Genomic DNA, 13,139 nt, shown 5'->3' on the forward strand with positions numbered 1-13,139 from the left:
CCTCCAGAGCCTTGCTGTGTGATCCTAGGAGGGTCCCTCCTCTGCCAAGTCTGTCTCTGTAAGATGGAATGGAGGTGCTGACTTGGGCTGGTGTGTGGGTGCAGGAGGCTACAGCCACATGAGACGCTGCTTTTTATACAAACTGGATCGCTTTGGGCTTGGGGTTTGATTAATAAAAGCAAACCAAAAGAGAAAGGTCTGAACCACGCGGCTGGGTGTCGGAATCAGCCCCTCTGGGGTACGCCTGGGGGAGGTGAATTTTGATCCCTCCCCAGTCTTCTTGCCAGGACTCACCGTCTCCTCTGGCCTCAGCCCCCACTGGTGGGGAAGCAGGTTGGCGTGGGTGGGGAGCTTCGAGGGCTTGGCTCCTGGAGGCCTGAGTCAGCGGGCAGGCGGGCAGGGTGGGGTGGCCCAGTCCTCACATGCTCGGGAGGACTTGACGCAGGAATGTTCCTCCCGCCCAGGCACAGGCCCTGCCCACGGCATCCTGGCCCCTGCTCTTGTGGACACTAAGCTCAGCTCGAGTTGGAAAGATGGAAGATGGCTGGAATTTTGTTAGGAGGGTTCAGCCAGGAGCCTGCTGATCAGCCTGGCTGTGAGGTTGGCCCAGGGTGGTTAGGGCCAGGCCACAGAGCCTGGAGCATCCCCCACCCTGGTGGATGAGGTAGCCAGCTACCAGAGTTCATTAGGCCTCAGGGTCACTGTCTCTGCAATGAGTTGAACTTGATGCCACCTGTTCATCCCAACTACACACCCAGAGCTCTCAGGGTGTGCGCAGAACGTGGTACTTGTAACTTCCTCTAATTCTTCCTCAGAGACAACCCCCCCTTCAAGGCTGCTTGTCCCTCAAAGTTCTCTTGAAACTCTGATGAGCTGGGTTAGGCGTTATGAGAAGTGGCACAGATGCATCCAGTACAGCTACGCTTGTGTGACACCTTTACGCCTTTGTTATGTCCACGTGTGACTTATGTGTATCACGGTGTAAGGACAGGACTATGCACACAGGACTGTGGTGTGGCTACATGTGACAAAGTGGTGGAGACAGATGCTGTTAATTGCATGTGAGGCCATGGCTATGAGCATGTGGCAGGTGTGGACGTGTGGCTGGGAAGCAACTCCGGGAGCAAACGGGCACACGTGTCTGTGGCCAGGTGTGGTATGGTAGGCAGGTGGTGTGACCACATGCAGCTGTGTCTGCTTTGGGCTGTGTGTCTGCCACTGAGTGGCTCTGTGACTGCATGGATGTGTGGATGACAATGTGGCTCTGCCACGGGGCTGCCAGAGCCACTTGGCTCTCCCAGGCCTGGCTCTGCTCCAGTCAGTGGCATGGTCATGACACAGTGGCTCACAGCCCTCCTGTGTTCAGGAGGTGACAGGATATGGGATCTGAGGTCTGCCTCCATCCCCAACCCCCACATGAAGGCACAAAGCAGACTCCTCCTGGGTTGGGCCAAGATTGGGAATCAGGGGTCCCCCACCCCCACTCCAGGTCCTGGTAGCTGCCCAAGACAGAAAAAGAGGCCTTGTTTTCCACCCCCCTCAAAGTGAGGGAGGAAACTAGAGGCAGCTGGGCCCCGCTTAGTCTGGAACATCTGCCTGGCATGTGACTAAGGCCAGCAAGCCCTGCCACCACCAGCATGCCCCCCCAACCTGTCCCCCTGGTGTCAGGGGCTCCAGCTAGTGCAGAACAATCCCAAATCCCCCCAACACCCTAACCCATACTGACAGAAACCAGAGCGGGGCTGTGACATCCCCTGCCTCACCCATACACATCCCCAGAGACCTCAGGACACCTGGAGCAGGCCTGGCCCACCCCAAGTCTTCACTTCTGGTTCTTCTCCTAGGTCCAAGCCCCTCTTGAGAAGTTGCTCTGAGGATGGTAGGTGTGGGAGGTGGTCCCCTCTCAACCAAGAGACACGGAGGGCAACTATTCCCCCAAGGCAGGAAGCATTAATGGGACTTTCCAGGCCCTGTGGAAGATGAGGAGCATTCCACACTGCTCAGGAAGGGGACCCTTCCCAATGCTCAGAGCCTGCTCTGCAGAAGGCTACATGGAGGTCAAAGCTGAGAAGAGGTCAAGGGTGGGAAGTTCCTCAGATGGGATGGAAAATGAAGGAAGAAGGGCAGGGAAGGGAAAATTCCTCAGAAAGTCCCAGATCTGACCTAATTTTGATACAAGGCCAGGGGGACCCATTCCAGAAGTTCCTCTAAGGACACTTTGCCCTGAATGGGGAGCCCTGCCCTGAGTGGAGCCACTTCCCCATTTCCCTGCCATGAGCTCTCTAGTCCCTGGCCTGGCCAAAGCCTTACTGGTGTGTCCTCCACCTTACCCCACCTAAGTCCCCAACGCCTCTGGAGAAGAGCCATGTTTCTCTCCTCTCTGGAGGAATAATTCCAATCCACCTTGACCAGGGAGCCCCCAGGGCATAGCTGTGGGCACTATTCAGTTTCCAACATGGAAGCCACTGCAAGGTTGAGCACCCAGGACTGATTGGAGGGGGACGCAGTTTCTGAGTGTCTCCCTCCCTTCCCCTGGACTGGGGCTTTCCAGAGGCAAGGTCAGGACATGGCTCCCTTGGGACAGAAACAACCTGGGACTATCCTGGGCAAGGCCTCCTCTGCCTTCCTCCTACAACCCTCAGCATAGAGCTTATAGCACAGTCAAACCCCTGCACAGGACCCCAGCTATCTTAGATGGTGGGTGAGGTCCCAGAAGGTAGTGAGGCCAACTGGGGGTAAGGGCCATCTCTTGCTCCTCCCACCAGCCAAGTCCTCCCTCTCCCTTTCAACACTCTATAGTAAATTCTGTGCCAAATCTGGTCCTGTGGTTCCCAGGGACAATTCAGGTTCTATCTTTCCCCAACCCTCACCTCCTTCTAGGATCCAAACAGAAAAAGTCATGCTTCTCTCAACTTAATTGTAACAATTTATCAAGAGAAAAAAAGACAGAAAAAAAAATTTTAAGCAGCAGCAGCTATAGCAGACCATTATAGACCATGAGCTCCCGGGTGGGCAGAAGTGGTAAGGTCAGCTAACCCGACAGCTGCTGGCCCACAGCCTGGCCTTGGTGGGGGGCAGTCACCCCTGCAGGATGTAAACAGGTGGGAGACAGGCCAACCTGACCAGGAGCAAGAACTCCCTCACAGTGAGGCTGGCCAAGGGCAGAGGAGCCTGGAACCTCTTCTTTTCTCCCCTTAGGTTTCCTACTGTGCAACGTGAAGGACTCAGGAAGAAAGTGCTGGGGGCAGAGGACAGAGACCCTGGGAGCCTCAGATCTGAGCCTGTTTGGGGTACAGAGAGTTACTGCTGGTGAAATCAAATATCTAGGAACTTTGAGACTCTCCTTTGGGAAAGTGCCACCAGGGCCTGGGAGTCCATGGCTTGTCTCAGCACCTGTAGTCCAGACAGGAAAGGATGCTACATGGTCCTCTAGCCAAGAGAAAGTTGGGGCTCAGAAGAGGGGGGAGTCAGAGGCCTGCAGGAGGGAGTTGGCCTGCAGCCCCTCCTGCAGGCAATGGGATGGGGCAGGAAAATCCAGGGACATATGAGCATAGGCCTTCCCTCTGCCATAGGCCAGGGTCCCCATGAAGAGGGCATCAAACTTGCTTAGGAAAAGTAAGGGAAATAAAAGCCCATGTTGGGCCTCTCCCACAAATGTCCTTCTCCCCGTTTACAGTCTGGCAAGTCCTCGTCATTCTTCAAGACATTGCTGGAATGTCACCTACCAATGGAGTCTCCTCTGACCAGCAAAATGCTGTGGTCTCTCCTGTGTGCTTCTACCTGTCACATTACATTGACTTTGCCTATTTCTGTGTCTGATCCCCACCTTGGATGGAGACTCCTCCAGGGAACACTCGTCCTACTTTGTGTGCCCAGGTCTGATCCAGGGCCATCGCTGGGCCATCATGGGCCTCTTGGTAACTTGCTGAATGAACATGGGTGGTGGCCAGATGAATGTGTGCTACGGGCTCCAGAGGAAGTGGATCCTGGCTTAGCCTTTAGTGACTGACCAGCAGCCCAGGCTTTGGCCTGGAGGGTGCCCAGCTCCATTCTCTCCCCTGTCAAGTCCCATCTTTAAAGGGGGGGAAACATTCCAGGGGCACCTGCGACTCCTCCAAGACCCCTTCTCTGGGGAGGATGAAGAGGCTGCTTACCTCACCCACCCCAAAACCCCACAGCCATTGCTGGTGCAGGGAGGTCTGAAGTGAGGTAAACGGTAGTGACCAGGCCTTAGGGTGGGGAGGGACCCAGGCCATGTGGTCAGAGGTGGTCGTACATGCGCAGGGTCTTCTCCAGCTGCTGGCCCACCCGCTGGTAGAACAGGATCTGCTGGCGCAGGTAGTTCTGCATCATGTGCTTGAAGTCGAGCTCCCGGCGCTGGTGGAAGTGGTTCATCTCGGCCTGCAGGGCAAAGCCCACCACACGGCAGCGCCTTCGAATGCCATCTGCCTCGTCTTGGGCCATTCGGCCCTCATCGCTCATGCGCTGGCTCTCTTTCACCTTGGCAAAGGCACCTGGCAGGGCAGAGAGGACCGGCACGTTAGGGCTTGGGCCTCCTCTCTCTGCTCCCTGTGTGCTCCCTGAGCGCCATCAAAGGCAGACAACATCCTCATCAGCTTGATTCAGTCCTTATCCCTGGACTCCAGACCCACAGCCCAGCCACCTGGCTGTTTCCATCAGGGAATTCCCTCAGCACCTCCTAACCCGGGACATACCATCTTCTCTCCAAACCTACAGCACCAACAGCAGCTGGTCCCAATCAGTCACAGCCCCGCTAATGGATCAATTTCCAGGACTGGGAAATCCCTGACCCTCCCGATCACAGGCCTGACCATCTCACACTGACTCCTAATTCAGCCCAGGTCCCAGCTCCACCAGCAAACCTTCTCTGTGCCCTTTGGCCTCCAAAGGCCCTCCTGGTGACACCAAGCTCCCTGGCTTTTCCCTACCCCAGTTATTACACCCTGGGCAGAGGTGGCTGGATCAGTTCAGGGCCTGTCTTAGCTTCTGTTCCCTAATTCTCAGAACCAGGCCTGGCCCACAGCAGATTCTGATACAGGTCTGCTGAACAGACTGATCCTGTCCCTGGGCTGCTACAGCAGACTCACCCTTGATCCAGCTTGTCTGTCCTGTAGTACCCCAAAATACCCCCCAAGCTGGGTACCTTCCTTGGCTCCTCCCACTGCCTACAGATCAAGGTCCACATCTGTTCCCCTGGCCCAGGAGGCTTCTGGGAGTCAGTCTCTGTGTTCATTCCAAACTGACCCCATATTCATTAAACCCTCCCAGCTCCTTCATACCTCTGCCTGCTGGATCCCTATCCATAATTCAAGGCCCAGATCAGATGCCACTTCTACACCAGAGCCTTCTCCAGTACCTCCAAGCAGAATGCCTCCCCTATCTTATCTGTCCTGTCTCCCCATCCTGCCCACCATTCTGCTGATTCTAAAACAGTACTTCAAAGACACCTGATATGTCTCCCCTCCAAAGAGGCTTTGCCCACTCCTCTCCCCAGCCCTTGGGAAACAGAGGAGACTATTGTAATAACCAGGTGGCAGATGGAGGATAGGGGATAAACCTGAACAGGAGACCCAATATGAGAGAATCTGGATGAATCAACAAGTGCTGGTAAATGAATTTCAGTTCTGAATTATAAGGTCCTTGACTAATTCTGCCTTTAAGCCAGTGGGGACAGTTACTGGGAAGAGGAGGTGGTTTGCCTTGCCTAGCACCCACTCCTCCAGGACTGAGACAGAATCCACTGTGCAAAGAGGATAACAGAGGTGGGAACACAGCACCCTCCCTCCGGGTCCTCAAGGGCATCCACTGCACACACACAGCACGATCGTTATCTACGCTTTGCTGCTTCTCCTTTAAGGAGGACTCTTGAGGACCTTCTAGATGGTATTCTTTTTATTCTCACTCAAGGTGAAAGATGCATTCAAAGTGCATTTGCTGAGCACTTACTACATCCAAGCCCAGGGCTCTAGATGCTGAAAATATCTCTTGAGAGTCACCAGAGCCACTCACACAGCATTGAAAAGAAATCTGTAGTCCCTATCTCCTAACTTCCCAGGCCACTCCACCTTCTGTCACTCTCCCTCAACCACTTCCTACCCCCTGTTCCATCCCAACAGCCCAGCCCTGGGCAGCAGAATAGGGATCATCCTGAGGCCCAGTCCTCACCCCTCTACTGCTATAAGAGGAAACTAAGGTCCTGAGGGACAGGGACTTACCTAGGGGTTCCCAGACTCCTTTCTGCCCCATAAGTGGGGTGTGCTTGGCCCTCTACAGCTGGAAAGTGGACACCATCTTTGCTGCAGGGAGCCTATGCTGGACCCAGACAATGGACATAGGGATCTGAGAAGGTCCCAGGGGGTATGAGGAGCCATAAGAAGAAAGGCAGAATATAGGGCTGAGTGTGGTGGCTCATGCCTGTAATCCCAGTGACTTGGGAGTTGAGAGAGGACTGCAAAATCAAGGTCTGCCTCGGCAATTTAGTGAGACCCTATCTCAAAATAAAATAAAATAAGAAGGGGCTGACGATGTGGCTCAGTAACAAAGTAGTTCAATCCGTAGGAAAGAAAGAGAAAAAGAAGAGAGGGGTTTGGGAGAGAAGGAAGGAGGGATGGGGAAAGGAGGAAGGATGAAAACAAATAGCAGGACAAAAAAAAAATGGAGGTGAGCTTCAGCCAAAGGGACTTACCTGAAGGGGAGACTTAAGCGCCTGGATTCCACCTGCCTGCAAGAATTTAGGGGCAATGGAGATGCATGGGCTTTCTTGCCCATGACCTTGGAGGAAGGAAAAGTTCCTTTTGTGGATGAGAAGACTGTGACCCAAAGAGCAAGAATGAACCTATTGCAATTGCTAGATATCCATAGGCAGGCTAGGGTTGGGGGGTGGGGGTAAAGGCTGCAGGGGTGGGGACAGGCAGAGGCCCCACCCTGCTTTGTCACTTTCTCACCCTGTTGACTCAGTTTTAGGGCCAGGACCAGCTAAGGCTAAGGGGTTCCACCCAACAAGCTGGGAGTCAGGACCCAGGCCTGTCCAGCATCCCCTCGACATTCTATTTGGGACTTGACCTGGGAGTCCTCTAGGGTTGTCTCCTGCCTTGGCATGTTGGGACCCAGGAATGGGAAGGGAGAGCTGAAGCCCACCAGCTGCACAGTCCCAGGGCCCCAAAATTATTTCCTAAGCTCCAGCCTCAAACCATCTTGCTTCAATCTCATGAAGGTAGTTTCCACCTGCCCAAGTTGGGGGAAAGAGGTCTCTGAGTCCTAGTCCCAGCTGTGTCCCCTTAGCAAACCACTGCTCTCACCTGGGCTGCTGGTCTCCCTGCTGTCAAATGGGACAAGTCATATTAGATGTGATGCTGCTGACAACTGCTCACAACAGTATAGTACTTTACAGATTCCGTGTCTGTGAAACGGGACGCTGATTATATGTACCCTACACAGTTCAGTTGAGGTTTAACTGAACTCATATGTGTGAAGTGCTGAGGACAGTGCCTGATATGACCGAGAGCCCAGGATACTGTGCGCTGTGGTGTGCAAAATTGCCTTCCTATCCATGAACTCACAGAAAGCTGCAGCCACTGGTGGCTCATGCAAGCACTATCCTGTTTATAATACCTAAGAGAAGCTGGATGCACTGGTGCATACCTATAATCCCAGCAACTCTGGAGATTGAGGCAAGAGGATCACAAATTTGAGGCAAGCCTTGACAACTTAGCTAGAACCTATCTCAAAATAAAAATAAAAAGGGCTGGGGATGTAGCTGATAAAATGCGCCTGGGTTCAATCCCCAGTACCAAGAAGGAAAAAAAAAGGAAGAGAGGTAGAGAGGATTAAATGATAGCTCAGAACCTACAAAGGCAGAACCCACCTACTTGTCTATCTCCCAGGCAAGAGCAAAGGTCACATGGTCCTGGCCATGCTATGAGCTCCTCCACTGTGGTCCTGCACTTAGGATGCCAACTGAGTTAATGCTGGAGTGCCCAGTCCACCCAAACCTCTTTCCTTCCTCTCTGCTTCTGGCTTATCTCTCTCAGCTGTCCATCCCTTGAGAACTGCTTCCGCCATCTGTCTGGCAGTGGAAACAGCCTGGGCTGTTAGTTGTAGTTGGACACCTGGGCTCCAATGCCTGCTCTGCTTATCAAATCACCTCAGTGTACCTCATCTGGAAAATGGGGGGATCACACCAGACTGCTGACTTGTGATGAGCCTCAGGACTTAACCTGCCCTTGCTGGCTCTCAGGAGGGGGACCACAGGCCCTGGCTTGCCCCAGGCAGCCAATTTCTTCTTGTGTCCCAAGATAACCTTTACTAACTAGGGCCCCCTTTCATCCCCAAACTGCCCCAGTTCTGATGTTAATTATATGGTGGTTATTCCCATGGGAGACCCCTGGACTGGGCTCCAGAGTCTGGCCCAATGGGCAGACCCGGTAAATGGACCTCAGCTCAGCTCCCATTTTATTAATGTGGAGACTGAGGGGAGAAAACTTTCCAAGGTCACCTCAGAGTCAAAGTTTGCCCCAATCCTGGACTGACGCCTCACCTGGGCCTCCTCCAGTGTGTCTCTTCTACACACTCATCATTCATTCAGATGTCCAACAGGACAGATAGAATCCTAGGGACCCAGGACCCAATTGTCCTGCTCTGCCTGAGGGAGAGCTCCACCCACAGGGCCAGTGTAGGACCCCCTCAGGCTGTCCCCAAAACCTGCCCAGGTTTCTCTCTCTCTCTCTCTCTCTCTCTCTCTTTTAATATTCTTTTAGTTGTAGTTGGACACAATATCTTTATTTGTTTATTTTTATGTGATGCTGAGGATAGAACCCAGGGCCTCACACTTGCAAAGCAAGTGCTCTACCACTGAGCCCAAGGCCCAGCCCCCCAGGTTTCTCTTAAACCAATTCCAAGCCCTAATCTTTGACTCTCCCTAGAGCCCAGGCCAGAGCCCCAAACTCAGAGTAAGTCCAGAAGAGCTTACCCTGGGAGGCGGGGTGTGTGTGGTGGGGGACTGGGTGAGGGTCTGGGTGAGGGAAGGTGGGCTGTCTCTGCTTCAGGTTGCCTAATTACTCCAAAAGATGATGACCCCTGACTCTGAGAAATACCTCCAGCCATACCTCAGACATGGCTTCCCTCAGCTCTGTCTCCCTTCCTGGAGTCAAAAAGTCTGATCTGGCTTCACTCCCCACCTGCTTTGATCCAAGCCTGGGAGCCATGGGTGCCCTGGACATGGGGTTGCCCTCCTGTTCTAGTTCTGCCCTAGGCAAGTGTCCCCTGTCACTCACTGCGTGGGAGCAGCTGTTTAATCATTGTGCCCAGCCTCCTGCTGCCCACACAGGAGCCAAGGAGCTGGTTGAACCAGCTTTCCCAGGCCCTGGTGCAGAGTGCAGCTCCACTTCTGCACAGGAAGGCGCCTGCCCTACTGGGCCCCCAGCCACAGCTACCTCCCTTGGCCTTCCCCGACCCAGAGCATACAGCCAGATCTAAGGCATCATTTTGCTTCTGGGCCAGACCCTCCCCAGAACCCCTTCCTGTTCTCTCCCTTGAAGGCTTAAGATCTCACTGTCCCCACCCCATCTTTTCTCAGGGGTAGGAAACTAAGGCCCAGAGAGGCAAAGACACTTCCCAGGGACACAAGGCAAACTAGGAAAAGCCAGACTAGAATCAGGCCTTGGATCTCCTGGAGCTGAAAGGAGGAAGGAAGGTGGAGATATGGGGTAGGGAACACACAGGAGGGAGAGGAGGAGGAGGAGGAGGAGGAGGAGAAAATTAGGAGACAAAGCATACTGGGAACTAAAGTTCTGACAGTCAATGTCCTGCTGATAAGGAGAGCTGCTGGCTTTCCCCAGAATCTGTTGGATACTGAGGACGAAGGGGGGCTTGCGGTCCCCCAGGCTCATCTGCCTCTGGGCCCCACCCAGAGTAAAACTCCCCACCAAGCCAGGCCTGACCTCAGGGCCTAGGGTCCAGGGGCCAGTCCCACGCCCTGCACAAGTTCTTCCTGAGTTACCAAGCAGCCCCAGGGAGAACCACACCTCTCTTCTGACATGTGCCTCCCCAAGACTCCAACACCTGCCTCCCCCTGCTGGGTCAGCCCCTGACTCACTCCTTAGAAGAGAAGCCAGGCTTGGGAAGGGGGATTAGATTGGCTATGTGGGCAGTGTCCTGACCCTTGCTGGCTCTCAGGAGGGGACCACAGGCCCTGTTTCTGCTCCCCAGCCCAGCCCAGAGCCCTTGTGTGACCCAGGATGAGTCATTTCCCTGGCAGTTCCTTGACATCCTCAGCAGTAACAGGCAGGGGCCCATCCTGTCCCTCTCCCAGAGAGGGGGCCATGAGAACTGAAAACATGGGCACCTGGGAGGCAGCCAACATGAATGTGTCCTTGGGGAGGTGGCAGGAAAAAAGGACAGTCCCAGCTGGTCCATGGACTCTGTGAAACCACTCTGCTGTGGACACAGGCTCTTTCATTTGCAAAATAAGGACAGAGATCCCCCTGCACAGATAGGGAGCTCTCAGATAGGGTGGAGTGGAGACATGAGAAGGCTCTGAAACTGCAAAGGTGGGTTCTGAGCTTATGAGAAGACAGGAGATAAGGAGAGAGCTGCACACTGTGCTCTTGTTATGAGGTTTGGTTCTGGGTCCCCCTGAGTCCCTGGACTCCTCAAGGGCAAGGCCTGGGGCCTGATCATCTCTGTGTTTCCAGAACCCAGCCTGATACCTTGAGGCTTCATGCATAATGAGATAAATGAGACAAAGAGAAAATGAATGAACTGACAAGAAGTTAAACATATAACTCTGAGAGGACAGGAACCAGGCCTGTCCACAATATCCCTGTACGTAGAGGGCACCTGCCACATAGTACATACTCAATTCATTTTTTGAGTGAATGATTGAGATCGAGACAGAAAGACTTGGTGAGCTGCTCCAGTCCATCCCTACATCCCCAGGCTCCAGCAAAGCACCAGACTCAGGGAGAGTCACCTGTCTGCATTGGGTCTTACCTTTCTGCAGGTGGATAATGTCTGGGAAGTTGGAGAGCAGGCCCTGGTAGAGAGAGAGTGTGTCGAGCATCTGGAAGAGGTCATTCTTGGGCTGCTCAGCGAACATCTCACCCACGGCTTCGTAGGTCCGACCAGTGTGAGAAATGGCACTGTTGAGGGCTTCAGAGCTAAAGGGGGGGTCCATCTGGAAAGCATGGCTGATGGCCTGGAAGGCACTGCCCAGCTTCTGGAATTCCTTGCGGAAGCCCCCCACATGCTTCCGCACCAGCTCTGACGCCACAGTGCTGAGCTGCAGGACACTGTCATCCATCTTCTTGCTGAAAGCCTTGAATGTGTCTACACGGTCCTCCACATCCTGCAGGTCCTGGTGCTCCGTGGGGATCTGGAAGGTAAGCAGGAAGCTGGCGCCCACCATCTCGTCCCTTTCTGCCCTGCGTTTGCCCATCTTCCACTGCTTGGCATCCAGGCAGCTGAGGAAATGCTGGAAGCCCTCGTACTGGGAGAGCACCGGGTGGCTGGTCATGTGGTCCATCCAGAGGATAAGACGCCGTTTCCGCTTCTCAATGAAGTCCTCCTCAAAGCGGCCTGTGGCCTGCTTCTCAGGCAGGTGGGGAACCGAGATGACAGTGAACTTGTGAAGTAGGCGGTTATAGAGCCAATCAAAGTGTTTGTAGCGCCGGTAGACTGGCGAGCCAGCATGGGTGGGTGTGAGCTTGTAGGAGATGTAGCTTTTGATGCCTTTGAACTTGGTCTGTTTCGTGGGGTCCTCCACAGAGCAGGCAAATGGGTGGGGGTTGGCCTTCCACTGGGGGCCACGAGGGCCCATTTCAATAGAGTATGTCTCAGCGATCTTGGCCATCATGGGCACATCCCCCAGGATGAAGGCCTCCACTCCAGAGCGCACAAAGCAGGAGAAACGGTTGAGGTTGCGTCCCACCACACTGCCTCTCTTGGCAGATGCCAGGCTGTCCTGCCGCTCCAGGGGTGGTTTGGGCCGGAAGGCCATGTGTTGGCTGGGGTAGGCACCCGGGTAGGAGAGGTTAAGTGGGGGGTGCCCATTGGTACCCAGCCCACCAGCCCGAGGCTCCTCCACCACTGTGCATCCATCATCCCAGTCATCCCAATCATCATCATCATCATCCTCAAAGCTGCCCTGGTTTGAGAGGAAGCCACTGCTCACACCACTTCTGGCTGAGCTGGCCACACTGGGGCTGTACAAGCTCACCTGGGTGCTTGAAAAATCTGCAGGGCTGCTAGAGTTGTCAGCATGGTTGGGGCTGATGCCAGCAGGGATGATCTCCACATAAGAGGCAGGGAAAAGTCCTGTCTCACCACGACTATTCTGCCCCTGTAGCCAGCCATCCAGTGAGGTCTCACTAAAGATAACCAAGTCTTCATCCTGCTGGATGCTGATTTCCTCCTTGTTCTCACTGCGAAAGTCATACAGGGCTCTGCCTTTCAGTGCCATGCTGGATAAAGAAGGAGATGGTCCTGCCCAGACAGGGATGCTCACAAGTCCGAGCACAAGAATGCACACACAGCTCAATCTCTCAGCCCCTAAAATGGGGGTCTCAGCACCCACAGACTCTGTCCAGCCTCCCTCTCTTCAGAATAATGTCCATGGCCCAGAAACTACTCTATTAAGTCTCTGGGCATATGCCTGTGAACAGGGAGGGCTCATGTCCGTAGTCTTCCTCCCCTCCCTTGGCAGCCCCTGGAGGGGGGCTCTGCTTTCCACCACAAGCAGAAAAGTCAAATGACCTGGAGAAAACAGTTCTATGAGGGCAAGAATTTGACACTTTCCACTGGAACAATGTTCTAAAATAGACAAGAATCACTCAGAAACAACAGTCCCAGAACCCGGGGGCAGGGCTCTGCAATCCCTCTGGCTCTGGGCTGCTTCTGGCTGCTCCGGCTTTGGGAGGCTCTCACATTCCTCTGCAGATCTGCCCCTTCCTCCTTCCTCCTCCTCCTCCTCCTAGGCCACTGGGTTTTCAAAAATCCAGAAAATCCAAGAGGGGCAAGGAGAAAAGCAGCAGCCTCCTGAATCGAGTCCAAGGGTGGATGTGTCCGGCCTCACAACGAGCCAGGCCGGGAAAACAAGGGCCGAGGCTTGCACAACAGGCCTC

The 13,139-nt window shown here is 54.2% G+C and overlaps 1 protein-coding gene across 1 annotated transcript; it reads right to left on the minus strand.

Annotated features, from left to right (window-relative positions):
- Positions 1–2,913: 2,913 nt before the first annotated feature.
- Snx33 (sorting nexin 33) lies at positions 2,914–12,478 on the minus strand. Its single transcript, XM_005316825.5, has 2 exons — positions 11,011–12,478; positions 2,914–4,514 (listed from the first exon to the last, which is right to left on the minus strand). The coding sequence occupies exons 1-2, from the start codon at positions 12,476–12,478 to the stop codon at positions 4,261–4,263; spliced, it is 1,722 nt and encodes a 573-aa protein (XP_005316882.1). The 3' UTR covers positions 2,914–4,260.
- Between the last annotated feature and the right edge of the window lie 661 nt (positions 12,479–13,139).

The sequence above is a fragment of the Ictidomys tridecemlineatus genome, chromosome 5 (genome assembly GCF_052094955.1).
Source record: "Ictidomys tridecemlineatus isolate mIctTri1 chromosome 5, mIctTri1.hap1, whole genome shotgun sequence".
Lineage (NCBI taxonomy): Eukaryota > Metazoa > Chordata > Mammalia > Rodentia > Sciuridae > Ictidomys > Ictidomys tridecemlineatus.

What these genes read in the sequence shown, in the direction of transcription:
- Snx33 (XM_005316825.5), bottom strand. Translation starts at nt 12,478, where the DNA reads ATGGCACTGAAAGGCAGAGCCCTGTATGACTTTCGCAGTGAGAACAAG. An exon ending in CATTATCCACCTGCAGAAAG is followed by an intron (nt 4,515 to 11,010) that starts GTAAGACCCAAT and finishes CTGCCCTGCCAG; the next exon opens with GTGCCTTTGCCAAGGTGAAA.